General features: G+C 62.1%; 1 protein-coding gene across 3 annotated transcripts in view; it reads left to right on the forward strand.

Moving 5' to 3' along the window:
* The window catches only part of MYRF (myelin regulatory factor), a 34,986-nt gene that overhangs the window by 136 nt on the left and 12,775 nt on the right, over positions 1–22,075 (forward strand). For 2 of the 3 annotated variants that reach the window (XM_065936511.1, XM_065936512.1), the window contains exons 2-7: positions 12,803–12,890; positions 15,741–15,802; positions 16,735–17,014; positions 18,056–18,306; positions 18,389–18,512; positions 20,431–20,626. In XM_065936511.1, the coding sequence (XP_065792583.1) occupies positions 12,803–12,890; positions 15,741–15,802; positions 16,735–17,014; positions 18,056–18,306; positions 18,389–18,512; positions 20,431–20,626 (1,001 nt within the window). Of the gene's footprint in view, positions 1–12,802; positions 12,891–13,076; positions 13,341–15,740; positions 15,803–16,734; positions 17,015–18,055; positions 18,307–18,388; positions 18,513–20,430; positions 20,627–22,075 lie in introns of all 3 variants that reach the window. The other variant, XM_065936513.1, reaches the window with a different exon arrangement.

Genomic DNA, 22,075 nt, shown 5'->3' on the forward strand with positions numbered 1-22,075 from the left:
GGGGCCGGCGGGGACGGCGACCCTCTCGCGCTGGGAGCCCCCAGCCCGGTCTCCCTGGGGACCGGGACCTCTGACTGTGCTTTCGCCACGCCGGGACCCCGCCAGAACGCCTGCTCCGGACGGGGGCCCTCCGTCTCCTGCAGGTTAATACCCACCTCTGCTGAACTTGGGCTCACCCTCCCTGTCCCTCCCACCCCCAAACACACACAACTTCCTTGGAGCTGCGTCCCGTCCCTACTCAGCCCTCCTTCACGCCTTCCAGGACCGCAGTCCCCTCTAAATTCTGACCCTTCCCGACCCCGGGGATCGTCTCTGTGCTTCGCTGGAACCCCCTCTAGGCTGGAACCCCCAGCACGCCTTCCGGGGGGTCTTCCATGCCTCTTAGGCTGGCACCCCAGCGTGCCTCCCAGAGACTGGGACCGTCGCCTAACGACCCAGGCACCCTGCGTGCCTTTCAGGTTGACACCCTGCTCCCGCTCCCCCCGGCCTGACTCCTAGGAGCGGGGACCTGCCCCACGGTGCTTCCTGGAGCCTAGGACCCCCATCAAGATGGGGAGACCCCCTTCAGGACAGTCACCCACCTTCTCCAAGGCCGCCCCCTCCCCCACGGCTGGACTTCCCCTGGAAGCAGCTACCCCTCACCTACTAGGGGCTGGGTACCCCTCCCCAGCATACCTCTGTGGGCGGGATTCCCCCCCACCTCCAGTGCTCTCCTTGGGCTGGAAGGAGCTGAAGTTGGCATCACCCCCCCCCCCCGCCCCCACCCCGTTAGCCACCTCCGCCCTCTGAGACCCTCTGGCTGCCTCCTGCCGCCCCCAGGGCCCTCTGGGCTGTGTCTCACACCTGTCCCTGGAGCTCTGCCCCCTCAGACGGTGCCCCTGTCCCAGGAATGACCTCTTCTCCTCACCTTGACCCTAAAGGACCCTCGCCAGGGCTGGGATCTACACACACCCTTACAGTGTTTTCTTCTGCCCTCTCCCCGCTCCTAAGCAGTGGTTTTGGGGGCGCTGCACCTTCATCTCGCCAACTCCTCTCCCCTTTTCCTGAGTAGCCTCCACCCCTCCTCCAGGCTGTCCCCTCCCTGGTGCTGAGTTCAGGAGGAGGACAGTGGGGGCGGGGGACAGGCGCAGGCGGACGCCCCCAGCTTCTCAGACCCTTGCTGGAACATCTAGCCAGACCTTCTGGGTGCTTTTGTGTCCTTCTCCACCCACCTCGGCAGTCCACCCTCTGCCCCTATCTGCTTCCCCATCCCTGAGCCCATACCCTGCACCTCAGTGCTTTCAGAATGCAAAACTCGATGATCCAGAACCTTCCATCAGTGTGAACCTGCCCCTGGCGAGTTGCGGGTGGCCCGCGGGGCACACAGGACAGGGAATTAGGGCGCAGGTTTCAAGTCCAGCGCCCAGACCCCTTTGGAGTCCTGTGAGGGAGTAAGGAAGGCCTTTCTTTGACTCAGTTTCTCCCTGTGACTTCCGGGGGGTGAGGGTGGGAGCCTTTGTCCACTCTGCTTGCTGCCCCTCAGCCAGAAGTCACAGACAGGGAGAAAGCTTGCTGAACAGCCCAGGTAAGGGCATTCCCAAGCCTCAGGCCTCCCCACTGCAGTTTTTGGGAACCCCCACAGCCCCAGATCTGAGAAGTCAGTTTGGTACTAGGTTGAATGGTTCATCCTGAGTGGTTAGGCCATTTGAGGGTCCTGACATTTCCCCATTGGTCCCAGGGGCTCTGGTCCTCCCTAGCTCTTGTTCATCCTTTAGGAGCCTTGAGGGGCTTTATGGGATCCCTGAGGAGGTAGGAACGGGACATTCATCCTTGCTTGGGGGCTACTCTTTTGGGGGTGCCCTGAGCGTGCCAGACGTCCCGATGACTCACAAGCCAGACCCCCTTGCTTCCGGCAGATATCCCTGTGCCTCCTCCCGCCAGGACCCTGGGCCCGGGCAGAGGGGTGGGCCTGGCTGGCCCAGGCTCCCTGTCTCCGGAGCCAAACTTTCCCTCCTGGCCGTGGGTGGGGGGTGGGGGTGGGGGCTGACGCCACGGCTCAGCCATGCGGCTGGCCTGGCTGGCCTGGCGGGGAGGCTGTGCTGCTCCCTCCAGAGAGATAAGAGGAGGCTCAAGAATGTCTGTGGAGGGAGCCAGGGGCTGGAAAAGTGCTCCCAGAGCCTGCGATGGGGGGAAGGTGGGGCAGGCGCTGAGGGCTGGGGTCTCCCGGGCAGCTAGGGTGGGGAAGGCCTGGCCGGGAATGTGGTGGGCAGTGACACATGGGGGACTCAGTGTGGGTGTTAGGGAGCCCCTGGGGGGGTGGGGGCTGCTGGCGAGTGTGCTCATGAGTGGAAGTGTGGAAGTGTGAGCAGCGGTGCTGTTGTGCACGTGGTGGATGTGTTGTTCCAGGGGGAGGGAGGAGACGCACTGTGTATGTCCCTTGGGGCTGGGGGACACCTGAGCTCTCATCCTGGGTCCTGCTTGGCTGTGGTCACCCCCCAGGACAGTGGGTACGTAGGCACAGGGTTTGTGCTTTCAGCTCTGGGCTTGGAGACGGGAGAGGGCTTGACTGAAGGGGGCAGGGCGTGCCCAGGCCCCTCGTGTGACATGGCCCCCTCTCCAGGCACATCAGGCGAGTGTCCTGGGTCCTGCCTGCACAGGGTGGGGGGCCAGGCTGTACCCGGCCCCAGGGTGGGGGGCTGGAGGCTAAGGCGCTTTGAGCCTCAGGTGGGAGGCTGGGACAGGGCGGCCCCCTCGAGGCTGGTACAGCCGGGCCCCCGTGACCGCCTTGCTAATCCCCTAGAGGGAGGCTACGGCCGCCCAGACGTGCGGGCACAGGGCCTGCGGAGAGCGGACCCTCCGGGCATGATGCACTGGCTCCCAGCAGGTAACCGGGATGCAGTAGCAGGTATCCTCCTCATCACGTTGACCGGCTGGGGCCTGGGGTCCCAGAGCTGGTCAGGGACAGGGCCAGGCAGCGTCGGAAGATCCCTATAGTGTCTTAGGGGTTGTGGGGCGGGTTTGGCCACTGAGAGCTGCGTGACCTTCTCTGGACCCCTTTTCCTCACCTGCAAGACTGGAGTGGGTGGCAGAGAAGGTCTTGATGTGGTCCTGGGCTCTGATGAGCCTTCTCCTCCAGCCCTGGGGAGGAGGGATGTTTTAGAAGGCGGAGGGTACTGGTCCCTGGCTTCAGGGACACATGGGGTGTGAGTGAACAGCGGTCAGCCCTCAGGAAGCCGGTAGGGATGGAGGAAGCAACTGAGCGGAGCCGGGCTGCCTGTATGTGCTGGAGAGGCCACCCCGAGGTTGGGGTGCCTCCCCCGGCCTCTAGAGCCATGCTAGGGTTGGAGGGGGGAGCCGGGTTTTCACTCCTACCAGACCTGCTGGGTAGCTTGGGCAGGTGACTTCCCTTCTCTGGCTTCATGTCCCCTCCTGGGGTAGGGAGGTAGGCTGGACCCGAGCAGGGGCTTCCAGTATGATTCTTTTTAGCCACCAAACAAAGGCAAACTCCTGACCTCGTAATAGGACATATACACTGGATACAGGGGGGGCGGGGGTGCTGGGCTCCTCACCGACCCCAAAACACCAGATCCTGGTTTTGACCCTTCCTCAGCTCTAGGATGGGGAAGGAGAGGGATGGCATTGACCTGCTTTCCCCAGAGTCCAAGACTGTGGCTCCGAGAGAAGGGGGTAAGCCCAGGTGAACCAGGGCTGATACCCAGGCTTCAGCACGCCCTGTCGCCAGGGCCTTGGGGAGGGAGGGTGGCCTTCCTATGGGGACCAGCCCCTCTGCCTGCAGAGGGGACCCCTGGGGGAGCCCAACTGACCACTCGTGGGAGAGGACGCCCACCCTGGACGGGAGTCTGGGGCTGAGATGCGGTGTGTGACCAGGCACTGTGCCCGAGTCCACCTGTCTACAGTACGTCTGGGGAGTCGGTGGGTGGGGGAAACCACCAGACCCCTGACTCTCAAGGGGATCAGATGGGGTGCCTCCTGGGTTCACCCAGAGCCCCTCTGGAGGACTCCTGTCCCAGCCCCACCTCCCTAGGTCCTGACCCCAGCTGGAGGGGAAGTGGTAGGTAGCAGGGGCGGGGGCAGGGGGCCTGACTCATCCCCTGGTTCCCAGCACCCAGCGCAGGGCTGCACCGGGTGGAAGGGGGCAGGAGATGGAAGCAACAATGACCGTGAACAGAGGCAGGGTCGGGGGCCTGGCTCAGCACAGAGGACCAGGCTGCTTCCAGCCTGCCGACCCCAGGGCCTCTCCTGAGTCTGGGGGCCTGGGCAGAGGGCCCCCCGGAGTCTTAGGCAGAGCCAAGCTGGGTGTTGGGGGGAAAGATAGGCCGCTCTGGGCAGAACGGCCCCCTCCTGGGGACCTGGCCGCCGCTCCCTGACTCCTCGCCGGCCCGGGGGCCCTGGCAGCAGAGGCTGCTGGGTAAGTAAGCGGGGGCTGCTGATTGGCTGCTGCCCTTGGACTTTGCCCGCTCGATAAGGATGGGGAGAAGAAATCATTAACTGAATTATTAACCGGGGCTGGCCCCGCCCTACCCAGGCTGCCTGCCCTTTTTCTCCCACCTTCTTCCTTTTCACCGAGCCCTCCTCTGGGCCTCAGTTTCCCCCCGCAGCCTGGGTGTGTGCACGGAGGGGCATACTCTCCCGTCTTGGTCTCCAGCCCCGACATGGTTGCCAGCATGTCGGGCAGCCCCTCGGGCCCATGTGGGTCTCTGCATTCACCGAGGTGGGCTGTGGGTCTGTCCTTGGCCTTCTCCTGGTCCTGTCCCTAGACCTCTTTGTGCCTTCACCTTCCCATCTGTAGAATGGGAACACAGCTGTAGGCGTCGTAACTGCCTCTCGGGGTTTCCGTGGGGAGTAGGTAAAGGGGGTCTGGGATGGTGCCTGATGGGGTGCCTGCAGCCTGGACTGTGATTGCTGTCCCCTGGGAGGCTCACATCAGGTACTATGCTCCCCGCTTTGAGGAGTTATTGGTTCAAGGGCAGGTCGGACTGGGGCCTGTGGCTGGTGCTGTGTGTCTTGGGAAAGCCCCTCACCCTCTCTGGGCTGCTCATTCCAGGGCTGAAGGGAAGCTGTCACCTCCTTGAACACACTGTACTCAGAGGCCGCTCCGTGGCCCTGCCTGGCCCTGATGCCACTCCGGGTTCCCGGTGCCTCCAGCGGGGCCTGCCCCACCCTCCAGCTCAGAGATGAGGAACTCCTGGGCCGGTGGCTGGGGGAATGGGCTTGACCATCCTTTGTCTTTGCCAGCCGCCCCCAGGCTGGAGGTTTAGGCGTGTGTTGTCTCCTGGGAGTCCTGGAGCCCTGTGGAAGTGCAGCTGGGGTCCCCTCACTTCTGAGAGGGGGCTGCTGAGGCAGGAGGAGGAGGCAATAGGGCAGGCTCACTCAGGGCAGCCGTGGCAGAGCTGGGCGGGATCCCATCTCCTAAACTGCAGCCTGTCACAGCTGGGTGCCAGCTTGGAGTGGGGCAGGAGGGGGCCTAGCATTTGTGTGCTGGGGGTCCTGACCCATCACCCATGGCTGTGCTGGGTGGCTTCTGTCCAGCCCCTGGACCTCTCTGGACCTCAGACCCCTCATTCAGAGGGTCAGGGTTGTCTGATAGAAGCAGTGAGACCCCAAGACTGTTGAAGCTGGAGGAAGGAAGGAAGGGAAAACCCTGGGTCGAGGGGCTGTTGGCGCCTAAGCAGCCCCTGGCCTGGACCATGGGCAGTGGGCTTCAGGGCTTCCTGGCCTCTCCCTGCCTCCTTGCTCATTGGTGCAAAAGGTTTTCCTCCATCTGACCTAGATCCCTCCAGCCCCACTAATGCACAACCACAGCCTCTGTCTCTGTGAGGAGCTTGGGGACCCACCCCCCTCACTCCCCTCTTCATCACCTCAGTCCCCTGTGCTCCCTTCTCCCCGCCGCGGTTCTTCTCCTGGGGTCTGTGGTCTTGGGGGGTTAGGGGGGAATCCTCATCCCCTGCTTTGCTAACTTGGAGGGGGCTGCCTTTGGTGACGGATTTGGACTGGCTCACACTGAGTTCGCTCATCTGGACTGGCTTCACCTGGAGCTGATGGGGAGGTGTGCTGGCCTGGGCCTTCCTTGGGTCAGCGAGCACTGCAGGCACGCGTGCGTGCTTACTCAGTCGTGTCCGACTTTTTGCGATCCTATGGACTATAGCCCGCCAGGCTCCTCTGTTCATGGGATTTTCCTGGCAAGAAGACTGGAGTGGGTTGCCATTTCCTCCTCCAGGGAATCTTCCCGACCCAGGGATTAAGCCCGCATCTTCTGAGTCTCCCTCACTGCAGGCAGATTCTTTACCTACTGAGCACAGGTGTAGAAATGTGAGGTGTGTTGAGATGTGAACATGCCTCAGGGCCTTTGCACTGGCTCCCCACTGCCTGGAATGCTCTTCTCTGTTGTCCATGTGGCTCACCTCCTCTGTGTCTTTGCTCTGTGCAGCCTTCCCTGCTATCCTGCTTAAAATGGCAACTCCTCCTCACTCTCCTAGCGCCCCAACCCCATCTCCCTGGTTTATTGTCTCCATAGCATTTGTCACCTTCTAAAATGCTGTGGGTTTTAACCATCTATCTTGTCACCTGACTCTGCATGCAGAATGTCAGCTCCATGTAGGCAGGAGGTTTTTTATTTTTATTATTTTAAGGAAAGTTTAATTTATATGTACAGCCAATAAGTCTGATATAGAAGAGGGGACTGGGACAGGCCGGCAGTGGGTGTGAAGAGACTGGGAGAGGGGCAGCCAGAAAGTGTAGGGGAACCAAGAGGAAGTGGGGGGTTCCTTGTGCTAACTGCCACCCTCCCCAGCCCCTCCTGGGAAAGAGAGTGTGCCCGTGTCTCCCCAGCTTGCCCTTCACTATTTTGCTCTGGTCCCAAAGGCAAGGTCGTCCCCTGACTAGGCCCCCTACCTGGTCCACGAGTGGGACAAGGCAGGTTTTGTCTGTTTACTGCCTCGTCTCCGGAGCCTACCATCATGACTGATACATAGTAGATGCTCAGTAAATAACTGTGTGAAGGTATGAATGAGCACACTTGGAACATGCTGGTGTGTGCACATGTGTGTGTCAGTATTCGGGGTCTGTTCCTCTGCATAGGTGTATGTTTGGATGTACACGATCATGTGTGTGCCAGTGGATACATGCCTGGGAGTGTGCCCCTGTGTGCACACGTGCGTGTGGGGCATGCTGGTGTGTGAACACCAATGGGCCTGGGTGACCCTGGTAAGCCCACCCCGAGCTGCAGCGTGCCTGTTTTACCTCTGTGGGGAGGGGTCTTCCCCAGCCTGCCTGGCCTGATCACGGTGGGAGAAGGTTGCGGGTAGCAGATCAAAGTGGAATTCCCTAGGGACCAAGGCGGGTTCCCTAAGAAGGGGCCACAGTTGCTGGGCCCAACTCTGTTGAACCTGGTTTGGGAGCATCTTGGGGCTGAGAGTTCAGCCTTGTGTGGGTCTGAGGACAGGGTGGCAGGTGTGTGGGGACCCAAGGAGGACACAGCTATACCCCAGAGGGGGCTCAAGATCTCAGGTCCCCTGGACTAGAAGGGTCTCTGCAGACAGGATGCAGGACTCGACTGCATTTTTGACAAGAAGTTGAGGGAACAAAGACAACTGTGGATCAGATTTAAGGATCTGCTGGCAATGACTCCAGAGCCGCATCCTTGTCATTCAGCCCCAGGCTAACTGAGGATTTGGTGCTGAGATGCAGAGGGTAGCTTGCAGAACCAAGCATTTGACCTGAACGCATTTCGGGTGAGAAGGCTCTGGTCACAATTTGAAGCCTGAATTAGTTATCATATATTAATCATAGGTCATATTAATAAAGATAGAAAGTCCAGACCAAGGGAGGTGAGAGCCCGTGTGCCCTGTCCCAGTGGGAACTAGTTTGGCACATGTTGATCAGCTCAGTCAATACTGGGAGATGAAACCACAGCTCTGGGGCCCCTCTGTGACTGGGGTGATTGCAGAAGGACTGCCAGGGTAGGCAGGCAGTCACAGAAGTCTTACCCACTGGAGTGGGGATGGCTAGAGCCAAGTCCTGGAGGCTGGACTATGCCGCAGGTGTGCCAGAATAACAACATGGCACTGGTTGTGCCTGGGCAGGAAAGGAGACGGGAGTCCCAAGGTTGATGGAGACAGGATAATTAATGCTAACTGAGGAATGGCCTTCTGGGGTGAGGAGCTCTCCCACCATCTCATAGAAGAGTCACGACCACCCCATGATGCAGGAATGTCCTGCACTTGAGAGAGAAGGACGCTAAGGCCCAGAGAGGTCAGGCCACTTACTGAGGGTCACACAGCAATGAAGGAGGGGCCCACATTACCAACCAGGTCTCTTTGACCCCAGGGGTGTGCCAAGGTGGGCAGTCTCCTGACCATTGCTACCCTGGCCCAGCCCTTGTCTGGAAGCAGGATGCCTGGAGTGGACCCTTGATGGCGAAAGGACAGACCTGTGCCCTTACAGCCCCAGGCTCTGATCAGCCAGGCCCGGACGGCATCCTTAGGCCCTGGCCTGCCCTGCCCATAGCCACGTGGCCGACGGGATTTCCGCCATGTTTGGGGCATGAATTGACAAGTGCCCCATTGACGGGTGGGGGGGAGGGTGTGGACAGGGCACAAGCCTCCCACTGTGCCGTGTCCCCACCCTCCCCCGTCCCCCGGGACAATGGCCGAGACTCAGCCAGCGGCCACAGCTGGTGGTGAGGGGGCGTGAGTGTGAGGGGGGAGGAAGGGAAGGGTCCAGGGTGGAGGACCACCTGGGCCCTCATCCTCCCTCAGCCCGCACCTGGCTTGTGTCCCCTGGGTTCCCCTTCTGCCCAGCTGGGTGGCCTTAGAGGGAGGCAAAGAGAGGAGGGCAGGGGGCTTCCTTCCCACAGACCCGATCCCTGTCTCCCTGGGAAGGAGCAGTGTCTGGCTCCTGTTAAAAGCAGGTAATAAAGGGCCTAATTAATGAGGAGCAGCTGGGGTGCATAGCTCAGTGGGGCAGGGGTGATGTCTGGAGGGGCCCTGTCTAGCCCCAGATCCTGACCACAGCACAGCTGGGCGGAGGTCCCCAGGCCCAGGCCGGCCTGGTTCCAGTGCCCCACTTGCCACTGTGCTCATTCATCCCACGAACATTTATTGTGTGCCTACGGTATGCTTAGATGCTCATGCCACAGAGAGCAGAACGGGGAGGACTCAGCCCAGCTGCCATACCTGCAAGGCAGTGGAAAGGCATTTATCCTTCCTGAGCCGCAGTTTCCTCATCTGTGAAACAAGGAACAAAAAAACCACCTACCCCGTAGGATTGTCTTAAATATATGAATTATATATGGTCCAGTGGTCAAGACCCCGTGCTTCCAACGCAGGGGGCATGGGATCAATCCCTGGTCGAGGAACTAAGACCCCACATGCCTTGCAGCCAAAAAAAAAAAAAAGCTGTATAAAGTGTGTGACATGGAGCTGGGCAGAATGACCACTCAGTGAATGGGGGCTGCGGGTGGGCAGAGGACCAACTCTGCCCCTGGGGCGTGTGAGCAAAAAACCTGATGAGAAAGTAGAAAGGAGACTGCCACTCAAGGGATTGGAAGAGTCAGATACTGTCTCCGGGAGGCTCTTACACTTAAGGCAAAACCTAATGAGTGATGAGGAATAGGAACAGCGTGAGGGACAGAGGATGAGATGGCTGGATCACATCACCGACGCAGTGGATATGAGTTTGAGTAAACTCCGGGAGTTGGTGATGGACAGAGAGGCCTGGTGTGCTGCAGTCCATGGGGTCGCAGAGAGTCGGACACGACTGAACTGAACTGAAGAGGGAAGAGCATGTGCTAGGGCCTGATGAGCAAGTGGGGTTTTTTGTCCCGGGAGGGAGTGAGGTGGGGGCTGGACCGTGGAGAGTCACGGGGAGGGGCACTGGGGCAGGAGCAGCCGTGGAGGCAGGCAGGGGGCCCGGCTGCCAGACCTTGCAGGAGGGTTCTGGTTGTCCTGAGCAATGGGAAGTTGGAGGGTCTGGGGAGAGGGAGGGCAAGGATGCTGGTTTGTGACCTGGTGGTGCCACCTTCAGGCTGTGGGACCTTGGGCAGCCTCCACACCTCCCAGGGAGGTCTTGAGGATCAGCAGGAGACACTCTTAGCTTCCTGCCTGATAGGTGTCTGCTCCTGGCTCAGCGGTTTCCAGGGTTCTTTTGGGAGCAGTGGGGAACGGGGCACCCCCAAGAGTGTGCCCCGGGCGCCCTGCCTTTCTCCTGGGTTCCTGGGGGCCTCTGCTCCAGCCTCAGGAGTCCCTGGGCCAGAACGTTGGGTTAGAGATCTCCAGTGAGGTTCACGGACAGACTGGGGGCATCTGCTCAGTGGCTGGACCCTTTAGGATGGATGGTGTGGGGAGAGGACCAGGGAGGCCTCGAGGACTCCCAGAGAAAGCGAATATTTGGGGTCAGTGTTCCTCAGGAGGCCCACCAACCCCCCAAACCTCATACTTCGCTCCCACCCATTGGCCCACCCCCACCCTGCCCCAGGGGCTCACCCCTCCCTCCTGCATCCTCCCGTCCGCCCGGCCCCTGGCACCGGAGGGCCTCTCCTCCCCCCAACCACATCTGGTTCTCGTTAGGGTCTCCCAAGATGCCTCTGTCTGAGCGCCCCCCCCAATCCCCAGGGTGGGGGGAGGTGGGCAGGAGGATTAGGGGTGATTAGGAGTGCTCCTAGCCAGGGGAGGAGGGGGAGGAGAGGAGGAGGGGGCCTGGCCTGTTATAAATAGCAACACCATGACTCCACCACCCCATCATTCACTGTGGATTCCAAGTTCAGTCTCAAAAACCTGCAACTTCGGCGGCCAAGGTGGGCGTGACGCTCCAGTACCTCTTCCCTCCCCATTCCCTGTGCCTGATCCTCCCTCCCTGGGGACCATCCCCCCATCCAGGAAGGGTCGCCCAGGATGGCCGGGAGCCTCTGAGACCACCAACCAAACCTTCCCTCTTGGAGTCAGGCCTGTGCCCCTGGTCTCTCCTCACCCTGTTGCCTTGGGCAAGAGACTTGGCTTCTCTGGACAAAGGGGATGAGGCTAATAACAGACGCCAGGTCTTCAGGGGCAATTGGGAGGTAGACCCATTAAGCACTTAGAAGGGCGCTGGGGCCTGGTGGGCACTCAGTGGGAGCCCCTGTCAATATCATCATCATCATGTCATCGTCACCATTACAGGTTGGGACGATGAAGTGTCTCACTGCACGGGAAAGGCCTGTAGGATGCCTTGCATAGAATAAACTCCTATGGTTATTAACGTACTCGGCTCTAAAAGTGCCCGGCACACAGCAGGTGCTCAATAAATGGGACCTTCAGTTAACTGGGAAGGACGGGGTGGGGGCCAGAGTGTGATCGGAGTCCTAGAATCTCGGCCTGCAGCCTGGTGACTCCCAGCTTGAGAAGCTCCCCTTGGCCCGGGCGGCCACTGGCGATGCTTGGTGGGTGTCCCTTGTTCCCGGCCGGGTGAGCCCAGGCAGGAGGGCCTGTCCCAGGCAGCGCGTGACTCCTAGGAGGGCTTAGCCATTCATTAATCACCTAAGCGGGGCTCAGCATTCTTGAAATGCCGGCCGGGGCCAGGGAGAGGCCTGGGCCGGGGGTTCCTGGGGACCCCAGGGCTCTGGGTGCTGGGGAGTGAGGACAGCCACTGTTTGCTGAGCACCCACTGTGTGCCGGGCCCCTTATATACCTTAATTTGTTTCATCCTCAGAACAACCCTTTAAAGTGTTAACTGTTCATGTCCCCATTTTACTGAGGAGCTTGAGGCTCCGAGAGGGTGAGTGACCTGCCCAAGGTCACACAGCAGGGAGTAGGTGATCTAGGATTTATTACTGGACCTGAGGTCTGTTCCCAGGGTTCACCAGGGGAGGGGGCATGAGGTGCAGACCCCAGACTCAAGGCCTAGGGGCCTGTGGGAGGGGTGCCTCCTGCCTCAGTGGGGCCAGCCAGCCCAGGCCAACAGGGTGGGTGGGGCCAGCCTCCATTATCGGGGTTGACGCATCTCCCACGTCAGCCCCCTTATCACCCCGCCCTCCAACTCTCCCTGCAAGGTGACCCCGGGAGGGGAAAGGCCAGTGCCTCCCCCTTTCCTCCACTGCTGATGCCCTAGAGCACTGGGGGCGCCTTTTCTGAGAGTCCCTCCCCTTGGTGGGGCCAGGCCAGGCCAGGGGGAGGGCCCGGGGCCCCCACTGTTCCCCGATGAACCTCCCTGAGGCTGTTTCCTCCTCTGGGCTCAGCACCCTCGCCCTCATTATGAGGGTGGTGGGCACACACACTGAGGGTGGTCTGGACGTTCCTGACTCCGACCCTGACTTCCTCTCCACCTGCAGTTGGGCCTGGGGTGCCGGAGTCTCCCCCAACCTCATGCACCGCCCCCCTCCCCCAGCCCAGGATGTGTGGTCCAGTCCGGCTAGGCCTGATGCTCCTGGCTGCCTGCGGCTGGGCCTTCTGGAACCTCCGCCTGGAGGACAGGGCAGGACAGAGTCAGCGAGTCTGGGCCCAAGTCCGTGAGGGTGGCGGCACCTCATCTGCTGCTCACGGCACCCCGTAAGACGGGGACACGTTCACCCGATTTTACAGACAGACGAAGGGACTTGCTTGTGTCACGCGTCTGGGAGAGGGGATGGAGGGGCAGGAGGCGGTGGGTCTGTCCAGATGCGGACTGTGGGCCCCTCCCCTCCTGGGGGCAGTCCAGGGGGCCTTGTGGGCTGGGGGCGGCCGCGTCCCTGGGGGGCAGCAGGTGGTGACAGTGAAGGACTCTCCCTCCACGTGGACACAGGTGGCGGGGGTGCCGGATCTCTGCCCTGGCTCACGTCCACTCCTGCCCGCAGGCCACGACATCAACGGCGCCCTGGAGCCCTCCAACATAGACACCAGCATCCTGGAGGAGTACCTCAGCAAGGAGGACGCCTCTGACCTGTGAGTGGCCCCGCCCCCAGCCCCTCGGGCCGCACCTGGGAGGCCTGACAACGCCCCGCCTCCAGAGCCGCTCCTCCCCCTCCCCCAGCCTGCGAGCCCTCTGCGGGGTCCACGCTGCCCCGAGGGTGGGGCCCCGGGAGGGGCTGGGGGCCCCCGCTGGCGCTGAGCTTCCTCCCTTCTCCGCAGCTGCTTCCCTGACATCTCTGCTCCAGCCAGTGCGGCCTCCTACCCCCACGGGCAGCCAGCGATCCCCGGCTCCAGCGGGGTCCACCACCTGAGCCCCCCGGGGGGCGGACCCTCCCCGGGGCGCCATGGGGCCCTCCCACCCCCGAGCTACAGCGCCCCGCTCAACTGCAACAACAACAACGGCATGGGTGTTGCTCCCAAGCCTTTCCTGGGGGGTTCTGGGCCCCCCATCAAGGCAGAGCCCAAGGCTCCCTATGCCCCCGGGTGAGTGAGGGCAGGGAGTGCTGCGGGCGGGGTAAGACGCAGAGGTCCAGGGCCAGGCAAGGTGTGGACGCACTGACGGTGAGCCAGGGGCCGAGGCTGGGCAGTGGGGAGCGGGCTGCCCTGCGGGTAGTAAGGTGGGGGTGGGGGGGAGGCTCCAGGGGTAGGCCGAGGAGGCGCTCACGGCTTTGTGCTGAGGCAGTGGGCAGCTGAGGGTTCGGAGCAGCGGAGTGATGAGGGCTGCTGTAAGTGCTAGAAAAGGCTCCATCCCGAGAGAGCTGTGTGGAGAGTTGGGGGGAGGGGCTGAGACCGGCGGCAGGACTGTTTGCATTCAAAGGCACTTCCATATGCGTGCAGGCACCCCAAGCGCCCAAACCCCTCACTGCGCTGTTTTCTGCGGCCCCAGGGAGTTGGCTGATGGTGCAGGTGTGGGACCTGAAGTCAGTGCATCTGTGGGGACACGCCAGCCCCCACCCCAGGTCCTCCCCAGCTCCTCTCCAAGGAGCCCACATCCCCGCCTGACCCAGGGGCTCAGCCTGGGCCCCAGCTGTGACCCGAGGCTCCAGGCGGCCACTGGCCCAGCCCACATACACGCAGGGAGTGTGGGTCTGCCAAGCTCTGCAGAGGCGCTCAGAGAAAGTTTTGGGTCCCCCCAGGCTGAGGCAGCGGGCAGGGGACCCCGTCTCTGAGTGGAAGGATAGTGGGGTGCTGGGAGCACTGCACCCATCAGGCAGCCAGGCTCCGTCTCCAGCTCCGCTATTCCCAGCCTTCTGGGATTGCGGGTAGATTCTTTACCAGCGGAGCCACGAGGGAAGCCCATCCTTCCGGGTACTGACCCGCAACCTCCATTAGGGTCTCAGCACCCCCAGCTGCAAAGGGAGCCCCAAATGCTTCCGCCCTGCCACGTGACTGTGGGAATCGGGGGAGGAAGCCCAGAGGAAGAGCTGGGGGCCAGTGGCCATGTCCTGGCTTATGGGGGGAGGCCAGGCAGGGGTGAGCCATTGCGGCAGAAGGCAGCTGGCTGCTTTAGGCCGAGATGCTGTCCCTAAGCTGCCACCCCTGAACGGCAGGGAGGGAAGAGAACTAACACCGCCTAACAAGCGTCTGCTGGGTGCCCGCTGCCGTACCCCAGGCCTCTGTGTGAGCTCATCAGCTGCCCCTGTAGTCAGTCCGGGGGACCCCAAAAGCAGCCAGCCTGTGCGTAGAGCCCCGTCTCCCTCACAGCAGGATTCGGATGGCCCACTGAAGCCATTTGCCAGGGAGAGAAAGCGCGTGTCCAGAGCACGCAGACACTCCGGGGGCCCCGGGCAGCTCCCACCGCCCCACCCCTGCCAGGCCCTGTTCTAGGTGGAAAACAAGGCAGGCCCGTCTTTCCTGCAGTCTGGTTGAGGAGGGAGTTAGTGACCAGTAAAGCAGCAACTCGAGCGCTGTGAGGAGTTATGAGGAAGGAGGCAAGGTCCTGTAGACTTGGCACGTGTGTTTGCAGGGCCTGGAGGAACGGAAGGGCCTGTACACAAGGCCAGTGTCAGGGCAGTGCAGGCAGCAGGCAGGGGACGGACGCGGAGCTGGGGAGGCCCCGGTCAGCCCACCGGGCTGCGAGGGCCACAGCAAGGACCGGGTCCCCATCACTTCTTCCTGTCGTCCTCACCCAGGGGGCCTGGGGGAGCCGGTGGGAGGGTGGCTTGTCCAGACAAGCTTGGGGACCCTCAGTCAGCCCAGGGCTGTGTCTGCAGTGACTGGGCTGCCGCAGACGCTGCCTGGGCCTGACGTGGCCAGTCTTTCCAGATTTGGGGGTCACGGTGGCCAGAGAGCCAGCCCCCTGCAAGTGGCCACCACCCTCCCGTCTGGGCAAGCGCAGGGTTCATGCAGGACGTGCTGACCTCTCAGAGTCGAGTTTGTTCTTTCTCGCCCGAACTACTGATGATAACACAAAACCTCTGAGTGCAGGCCTGGCAAGCTGGCTCCCTGCCCAGCCCACACCTGCCCGTGGCAGGGCAGCCCCTCCGGTGACCCACTGACGTTTCCCAGGCCCAGCCCCTAGGGCCCCCTAGAGTTTCCAGGAAGTGGGGCTTCAGTGGGTGCAGGAAGGAAAGAGCGGGCCTGGCCCTTGGGTCTGGGGAGGGAATCCTTGAACCCCTGAGCCAGCATCAGGGACACAGGTGACAGGCCCCCCAGTGCCCCATAGGTCTGAGGGGATGCAGGGTAGGAGCCCAAGGCCCCCCTGAACTGCAACTCAGCCCCAGGCCCTGCTGGGCACCCCGAGGGGGCTGGTAAAGAGAAATGCCTGTAATGGGAAAGGGGGGAGACCTCGAGGCCTCCAGCCCCCGGGCCTCTGGGACCCTGCCCCGCAGAAGAGCTGCCCGTCCCATGGCCCAGCCAACAGCCCTTCCCTCTTCTCCACAGCACCCTGCCAGACTCCCCCCCAGACTCTGGCTCAGAGGCCTACTCCCCCCAGCAGGTGAATGGTGAGTCCGGCGGGCACCGCCCTCCCCCTCTGGGGTTTGGGCAAGTTGGTTGGGGCGGCCTTATCGGGAGGGAGGGAGCAAGCTGGGGGTGGGGGGGCCAGCGGCCGCCCAGCAGGCCCAGATTATCGCTGGTCAAATACTCCCCGGCGCTGGCTATTGTTTCCCCGTGGGCGGGTGGGGAGCCGGCCGGCCTCTGAGCAAGTGTCCCTGCCGGTGATGCCACCCGCCTGCCCGCCTGCGCCATCATGGACGCACCCTTCGGCGGTGAGTGGACAGCTGGGGGAGGCAGCCTGGGTGCAGGCCTCGTTGCTGGCTGGGCCCACTGCGCCTTGGGGGGTGCTCAGGGGTGCTGCGGCCCCCAGGTGGCCAAGAGCAGAAGGATGGCAGGCAGCCGTCTCCCCACGGGCCCAGAGAGGGGTCAAGAGTTCTGTTTATCTTACCAGAAACATCTCTGGAATGCCTCCTGGGGAACAAAGGGAGCTGGGGCCTCCCCCCCTCAGGCTGGGGGGCTGGCCCCTGGGAGCCTGGTAGAGGGGCTGCCGGAGGGAGGAGCACCCCCCCCCCCACTGTAGGACTGTGCTGGGGGTCCCGGGAGACTCCTTCCTGAAGTCCAAAGGAGGAACAGGCCTGCGAGGGGCTTAGGGGAGAGCCCTGGGATATGGGTCCTCTCCAGGGAGCTGGGCCAGGCCCGGCCCCGGGGAAGGAGCCGACTCAGATGGGATGAAAGGCTATCGACCCCCTGGACAGGGTCTGGCCTCCCCGCCCAGGCCTGCAGTGGGGTTGGGCTGCCCAGCCTCCTCCCACGTGGGATAGGTGGGAGGGCAGCCCCCAGGCTGGGCTCAGGAGGGGGTGGGTATGAGGAGACCCTGCCCCAGGGAGAGCTGGTGCCTGGAAACCTAATGTCCACTCCACCGCCCCCGGCTCTCCCACAGACCCCCATCTCCTGCGCACCATTACCCCTGAGACCCTCTGCCACGTGGGCGTGCCCTCCCGCCTGGAGCACCCGCCCCCACCTCCAGCCCACCTGCCAGGCCCCCCGCCACCCCCGCCACCCCCACCGCACTACCCCGTCCTGCAGCGGGACCTGTACATGAAGGCCGAGCCTCCGATGCCCCCCTACGCTGCCATGGGGCAGGGGCTGGTGCCCACCGACCTCCACCACGGCCAGCAGTCCCAGATGCTCCACCAGCTGCTCCAGCAACACGGAGCTGAGTAAGAGCCGGGCAGCCTCCTGGGGGGTGGAGAGATGGGCTAATGGGGCCCGGAGGGGAGGCCTCAGGGAAGCAGCTGTAGGACAGAGACAGAGGTAGGAGCAGAGATGAACCCAGAAAGGGCAGAGGCTCTGACCCCCCAGAGACGGGGGTCAGTGAATGTATATATATATACCCAGCAAAGCCTAGGGGATTTACAGTCAAAGCCACATGCTCACCACTAACCTATTTGATGAGCATGGCCATCCCTGTTGCCCAGATAGGAAAACTGAGGCTTGGTGGGGGCAGGGAGGGGATGCTTGCCCAGGTCACGGAGGTAGGAAGGGGCAGAGCCACAACCTGAACCTGGGCCAGTGCTCTTACCCATATAGCAGTGACTTTCTAACCACCATGGAGTCCTCAGGTTTCTGAGGAGATTCTAGGTGTAGACCCAGAACTACTTCCGCTCTGACTCCAGCTGCAGAATTATCTTTTTATCAGTTGTGGACATTTGAGATTTCGTGAAAGATTTCATTCAAGCAAAGATTCCACTGGCAAAGTTTTTGGTAAACCAGAAGGGGGAGGGGTGCTGTGTAGCCCCCCAAATCATCAGCCCCTTTTCCAGGAAACTCTCCCAGTCTTGGTGGTCCAGACCCTCTGGCTTGTTTCTGGAGGCTGCTCTCCAAAGAGCCCTCACTATAACGGGTGATGCTGAGAATGACCCCACAGGGAAGGGACAGACTCATTCATTCCACCAATGATTCTGAGCACTTGGTGCACCAGGCCAGTTGCTGGGTGTGAAGGGACACATGGACGAGTCACGTGTGGTCCTGCCCTCTTGGATCCTACAGCCTGGGGGGCAAGGAGGAGGGACAGACACATGATGATATGCATAGAGTGATGGGAGAGCACAGAGGTAAAGATGCGGGATTCCTGCAGGAGGTGTCCACTGGGCTGGGCGTATCGTGCTGGAACAGGGCAGAGAGGGGAGCAGGGATACTGCTCAGTGGGAAGGGTCCTGGGGAGAGGCTGGTCCCCCATGACACACACCTGTATCCCCCAGGCTCCCCCCACACCCCTCCAAGAAGAGGAAGCACTCGGAATCACCTCCCAACACCCTCAACGCCCAGATGCTGAACGGAATGATCAAACAGGAGCCCGGGACTGTGACAGCCCTGCCCCCGCACCCAGCGCGAGCCCCTTCCCCACCCTGGCCTCCCCAGGGCCCGCTCTCACCCGGGCCTGGCTCCCTGCCCCTCAGCATTGCCCGCGTCCAGACGCCCCCTTGGCACCCACCAGGTGCCCCCTCACCAGGTACACGGCTTGGCCTGCTCAGGCATTTGAGTTGGGGGGTGGGGCCCGGGGCTCAGGGCCCATGGCTGTTCCCTCTCTCCAGGTCTTCTTCAGGACAGTGACAGCCTCAGCGGCTCCTACCTGGACCCCAACTACCAGTCCATCAAATGGCAACCACATCAGCAGAACAAGTGGGCAACACTGTACGACGCCAACTACAAGGAGCTGTGAGTGATTCGTGCCCCTCCCCTCAGTAAAGAATCCGCCTGCCAATGCGGGAGACCCAGGTTCCATCCCTGGGTCGGGATGATCCCCTGGAGAAGGAAATGACAACCCACTCTGGTAGCCTTGCCTAGAAAATCCCATGGACAGAGGAGCCTGGCAGGCTACCATCCATGGGGTTGCAAAAGAGTCAGACATGACTTAGCGACTAAACCACCACCACCCCTCCTGGTCATGCCATCTGGGCACCCCCAGCCCTGGCTTCAGGTTCCTAGAGCAGGGCTGGAAGCACCCTAGGAACAAGATAGTCCCCTTTCACAGAAGAATAGACGGGCTCGGGCGGGGCAGAGCTAGGACTGCCACTCAGGGCTCCTGATTCCTGAGCCGGCCCGAGGCCTCCTTAAGAAGGTGGTGTCGGCCAGGGAGGGGCCAGTGGGGGCGAGTCTGTCAGCAGTGGGTGGAGAGGGGTGTTTTCTGGCTCCTCCTCCCCCTCCCCTCCCCCTCCGCATTCCAGGAAGGTAGCCGGAAGCTGAGTGTCAGGGAGGCCCTTCCAGCAAGCCCCCTCCCTGCAGGGGAGGGACCAGTGGGTGGGGGAGGACTGGTCAGAGGCTGCCCCAGCATTCCTAGCTCTGCTGCAGCACCCACCCATGCGGATTCAGCTTCCTGGGACCCGGCCAGGAGCGCTCTGGGACCACTCCCCTCACTCCCACGGAAGGCCAGCGAGGGGTGAGAGCAAGGCTCACCATCAGCGCACTTTGGACCTTGCCAGACCTGGGCAGGGTATCCGAGACTTGCTTCTCACAGCTAGTCCAGCCTCCTGGAGTTGGGGGTCCCAGGCTCTGTGGGCTTGTTAGCGCGAAGCCCTCAGGGCTGCGACAGGGAGCTGTCCAACTGATGAGGTGGCTAAAGGATCCTTTGAGGCCCTATCCAGGTGGCGGGGAGAGGTCTTTGGATGTCCAGCCCTAGGGCCTGGTCAGGACCCCCCCCCATTCCTACGGCCATACTTCTCAGGTCAGCCCTGCCACCCCAAGTCCCAAGGCCAGGAAATTGGCACCTGAGGTCCCCCCATCAGTGTGGTCCAGGAACTTTCTGGGTGTTTCCTGGATGGCCAGGCAGATAAGCAGAGCCCAGGGAGGGAGAAGCAGTGAGCCCTGCGTCTTCCTGTAGACGTTAGCTGGGCCCAAAGGCCTCTCCAAGTTTGGCAACATTCTCCCTGCCCAGCTTCCTCCAGGCAGGCCTGGGCATCGGGGGCACTGCTTGTGCCTGGGGACCTGGAGGAAGGCGGGCCAACAGTCTCCCTGTTTCCTACACCCTGGAGATCCCCCGAAGAGCCCAGACCTAGAACACCTTCCCAGCAACAGATGGGTAAACTGAGGCTGAGTCCAGGCTGCCCAGAGAGCCCCCTCCCCCCCGGTAGGAGTCAGGATGAGCATGTCTGGGGGCTTGAGCAAGCTGGTGGGCAGGGGCTGGGCCCGTGCAGAGCTGGCGCCTGGTTCCACCGTTTCCATGGCAACCAGCTGTCAGGCACTGTGAGGCTCCACAGACGCATCCCCTCTCACCCTGTCTCCCTGGAGGGAGGGGGCTTCGGGCAGCGTTATGGAAAGAAGCCAAGTGTGGTGGGCTGTCAGGCCCCCTTGTCAGGAGCTCACTCCCGTCCTAGGGTCTTGCCCAGCCTCCCCCATCACCGAGCACAGTGGTCCCAGGCATGTAAGGGAAGGGTATTGGCCGAGGCATTGTCAGACCAGAGCTCAGATCCTCCTGGGGTGCTCAGTTTCCATTTCTGAGAAGTGGGAGCAATCCCGAGAGAGGTTTGAGGATGGGAGCACCAGGCAGGAAATTGGCTTGGGGACCCAGGCCACGGACGGGACAGGCAAGGCAGGCCCGGATGGGGGGCCTCGGTTGAGTGTCCTCACCTGCCCCCAGGCCCATGCTCACCTACCGCGTGGATGCTGACAAGGGCTTCAACTTCTCGGTGGGAGACGACGCCTTCGTCTGCCAGAAGAAGAACCACTTCCAGGTGACGGTGTACATCGGCATGCTGGGCGAGCCCAAGTACGTCAAGACGCCCGAAGGCCTCAAGCCCCTGGACTGCTTCTACCTGAAGCTGCACGGAGTAAAGGCAGGTCTGGGGCTCGGCAAGGAGGGTGGGCAGGAGGCTGGGGAGCCGAAAGAGCCCGAGGCCAGGTGAGTGTGTCCTGAGGAGGCTCCTGGGTGCTGAGTCCAGCCCCCTCTTCCCACCTGAATTCCCGTGCCCGCCCCTTAAGGGTCATGCCCCCCAGCCCTCTTCTCGGTTCCGCTTCCCGTTTCCTCCTCTACCCTGTGACCCCAAGTCTGTGCCCCCAGCCAGGACCCCGCTCCTGACCCTGCCGTCAGCTGCCTCAGTATAGCATCCCCAAAATGAACGCCCTGCAAACTTGCCCTCCCCAGGCTCTTCTCTCTGGGAATGGGGCTCCGGGGCCCTGGTTACCCAAGCATGAATCTGGGACCTGCTTGCCCATCTCTCACCATGCACTAGTCCCTGCTCTGCCTCCTGGAATGTTCCACACCCTGGTCCCCTCCTCTCCTCCCTGCACCTCTGCCCAGACCAGGCCGGCCCCCTTCTTATCTGACCACCCACAGCCTGTTCCACCTGAGACACAGGCAGGCCCGACATTCCCCATTCAAGGCCCCCAGGACCCCGTCTCCCCCACCCACCCCAGCAAGGCCCTGACTGCTAGGCTGAGCCGTCAGAGGCTTTCTGGACCCCCATCCTCACACTGGCCCTGGTTTGCTGTGCCCAGTCACAGCCCCCACCTCCCTCCAGGCAGCTCCTTCTCTGGGATGCTCTCCGAACCCCACTGCCTGCCTCCTCCCCTGGCTGACCACTCCTTGACCTTCGCCGTTTACTCTGCTGCCTCCTTGGGGACACGTGCCCTGAGGCCCATCTTGACTTGAGGCCCCTCCCTGTCCAGCACCTCCACAGTGGTGGTGGTTGGTTTTGAGCCCATGAGCTCCCTGATGGCCTGGCCACGTGTGTCTCCTTCCGTGTCATGAGTGGGGCCTGGCATTGCTGTGGCTCAGCTGGTGCTCTGGAGGGCTTGAGAGGCCTGGGAGTGGGATGGGGGCTGGGGAGTGTGGTTTTGGGTGTTATTGGGTGTTTGTGGATGGGCTTCCTGGTTGGCTCAGCAAGGTAGAATCTGACTGCAGGGCAGGAGCTGCAGGAGACATGGGTTCGATCCCTGGGTCGGGAAGATCCCCTGGAGAAGGGAATGGCTACCCCTTCCAGTATTCTTGCCTGGAGAATCCCATGGACAGAGTAGCCTGCTGGGCTACAGTCCTTGGGGTCGCAAAGAGTCAGACAGGGCCGAAGCGACTTAGCATGCACGCATGTGTGTTTGCGGAGGTTGATTTAGGATGTGTACTTGGAGATGGCTGGAGTGTGTGGATGTGAATTGGTGGCCAGCAGAGTTGCCTGTGTGCGTGCTCACGTGTGTGCGCATAGGTGGGGAGAGTGGTGTGGGTGTGGGCCCATGGGGGCCACGGTGGTGTAGGAGAAGGCACAGGAGTCTATGGGCCGAGGGGAGGGTGG

Source organism: Muntiacus reevesi, chromosome 5, assembly GCF_963930625.1.
Source record: "Muntiacus reevesi chromosome 5, mMunRee1.1, whole genome shotgun sequence".
In the NCBI taxonomy this organism is placed as follows: Eukaryota; Metazoa; Chordata; class Mammalia; order Artiodactyla; family Cervidae; genus Muntiacus; species Muntiacus reevesi.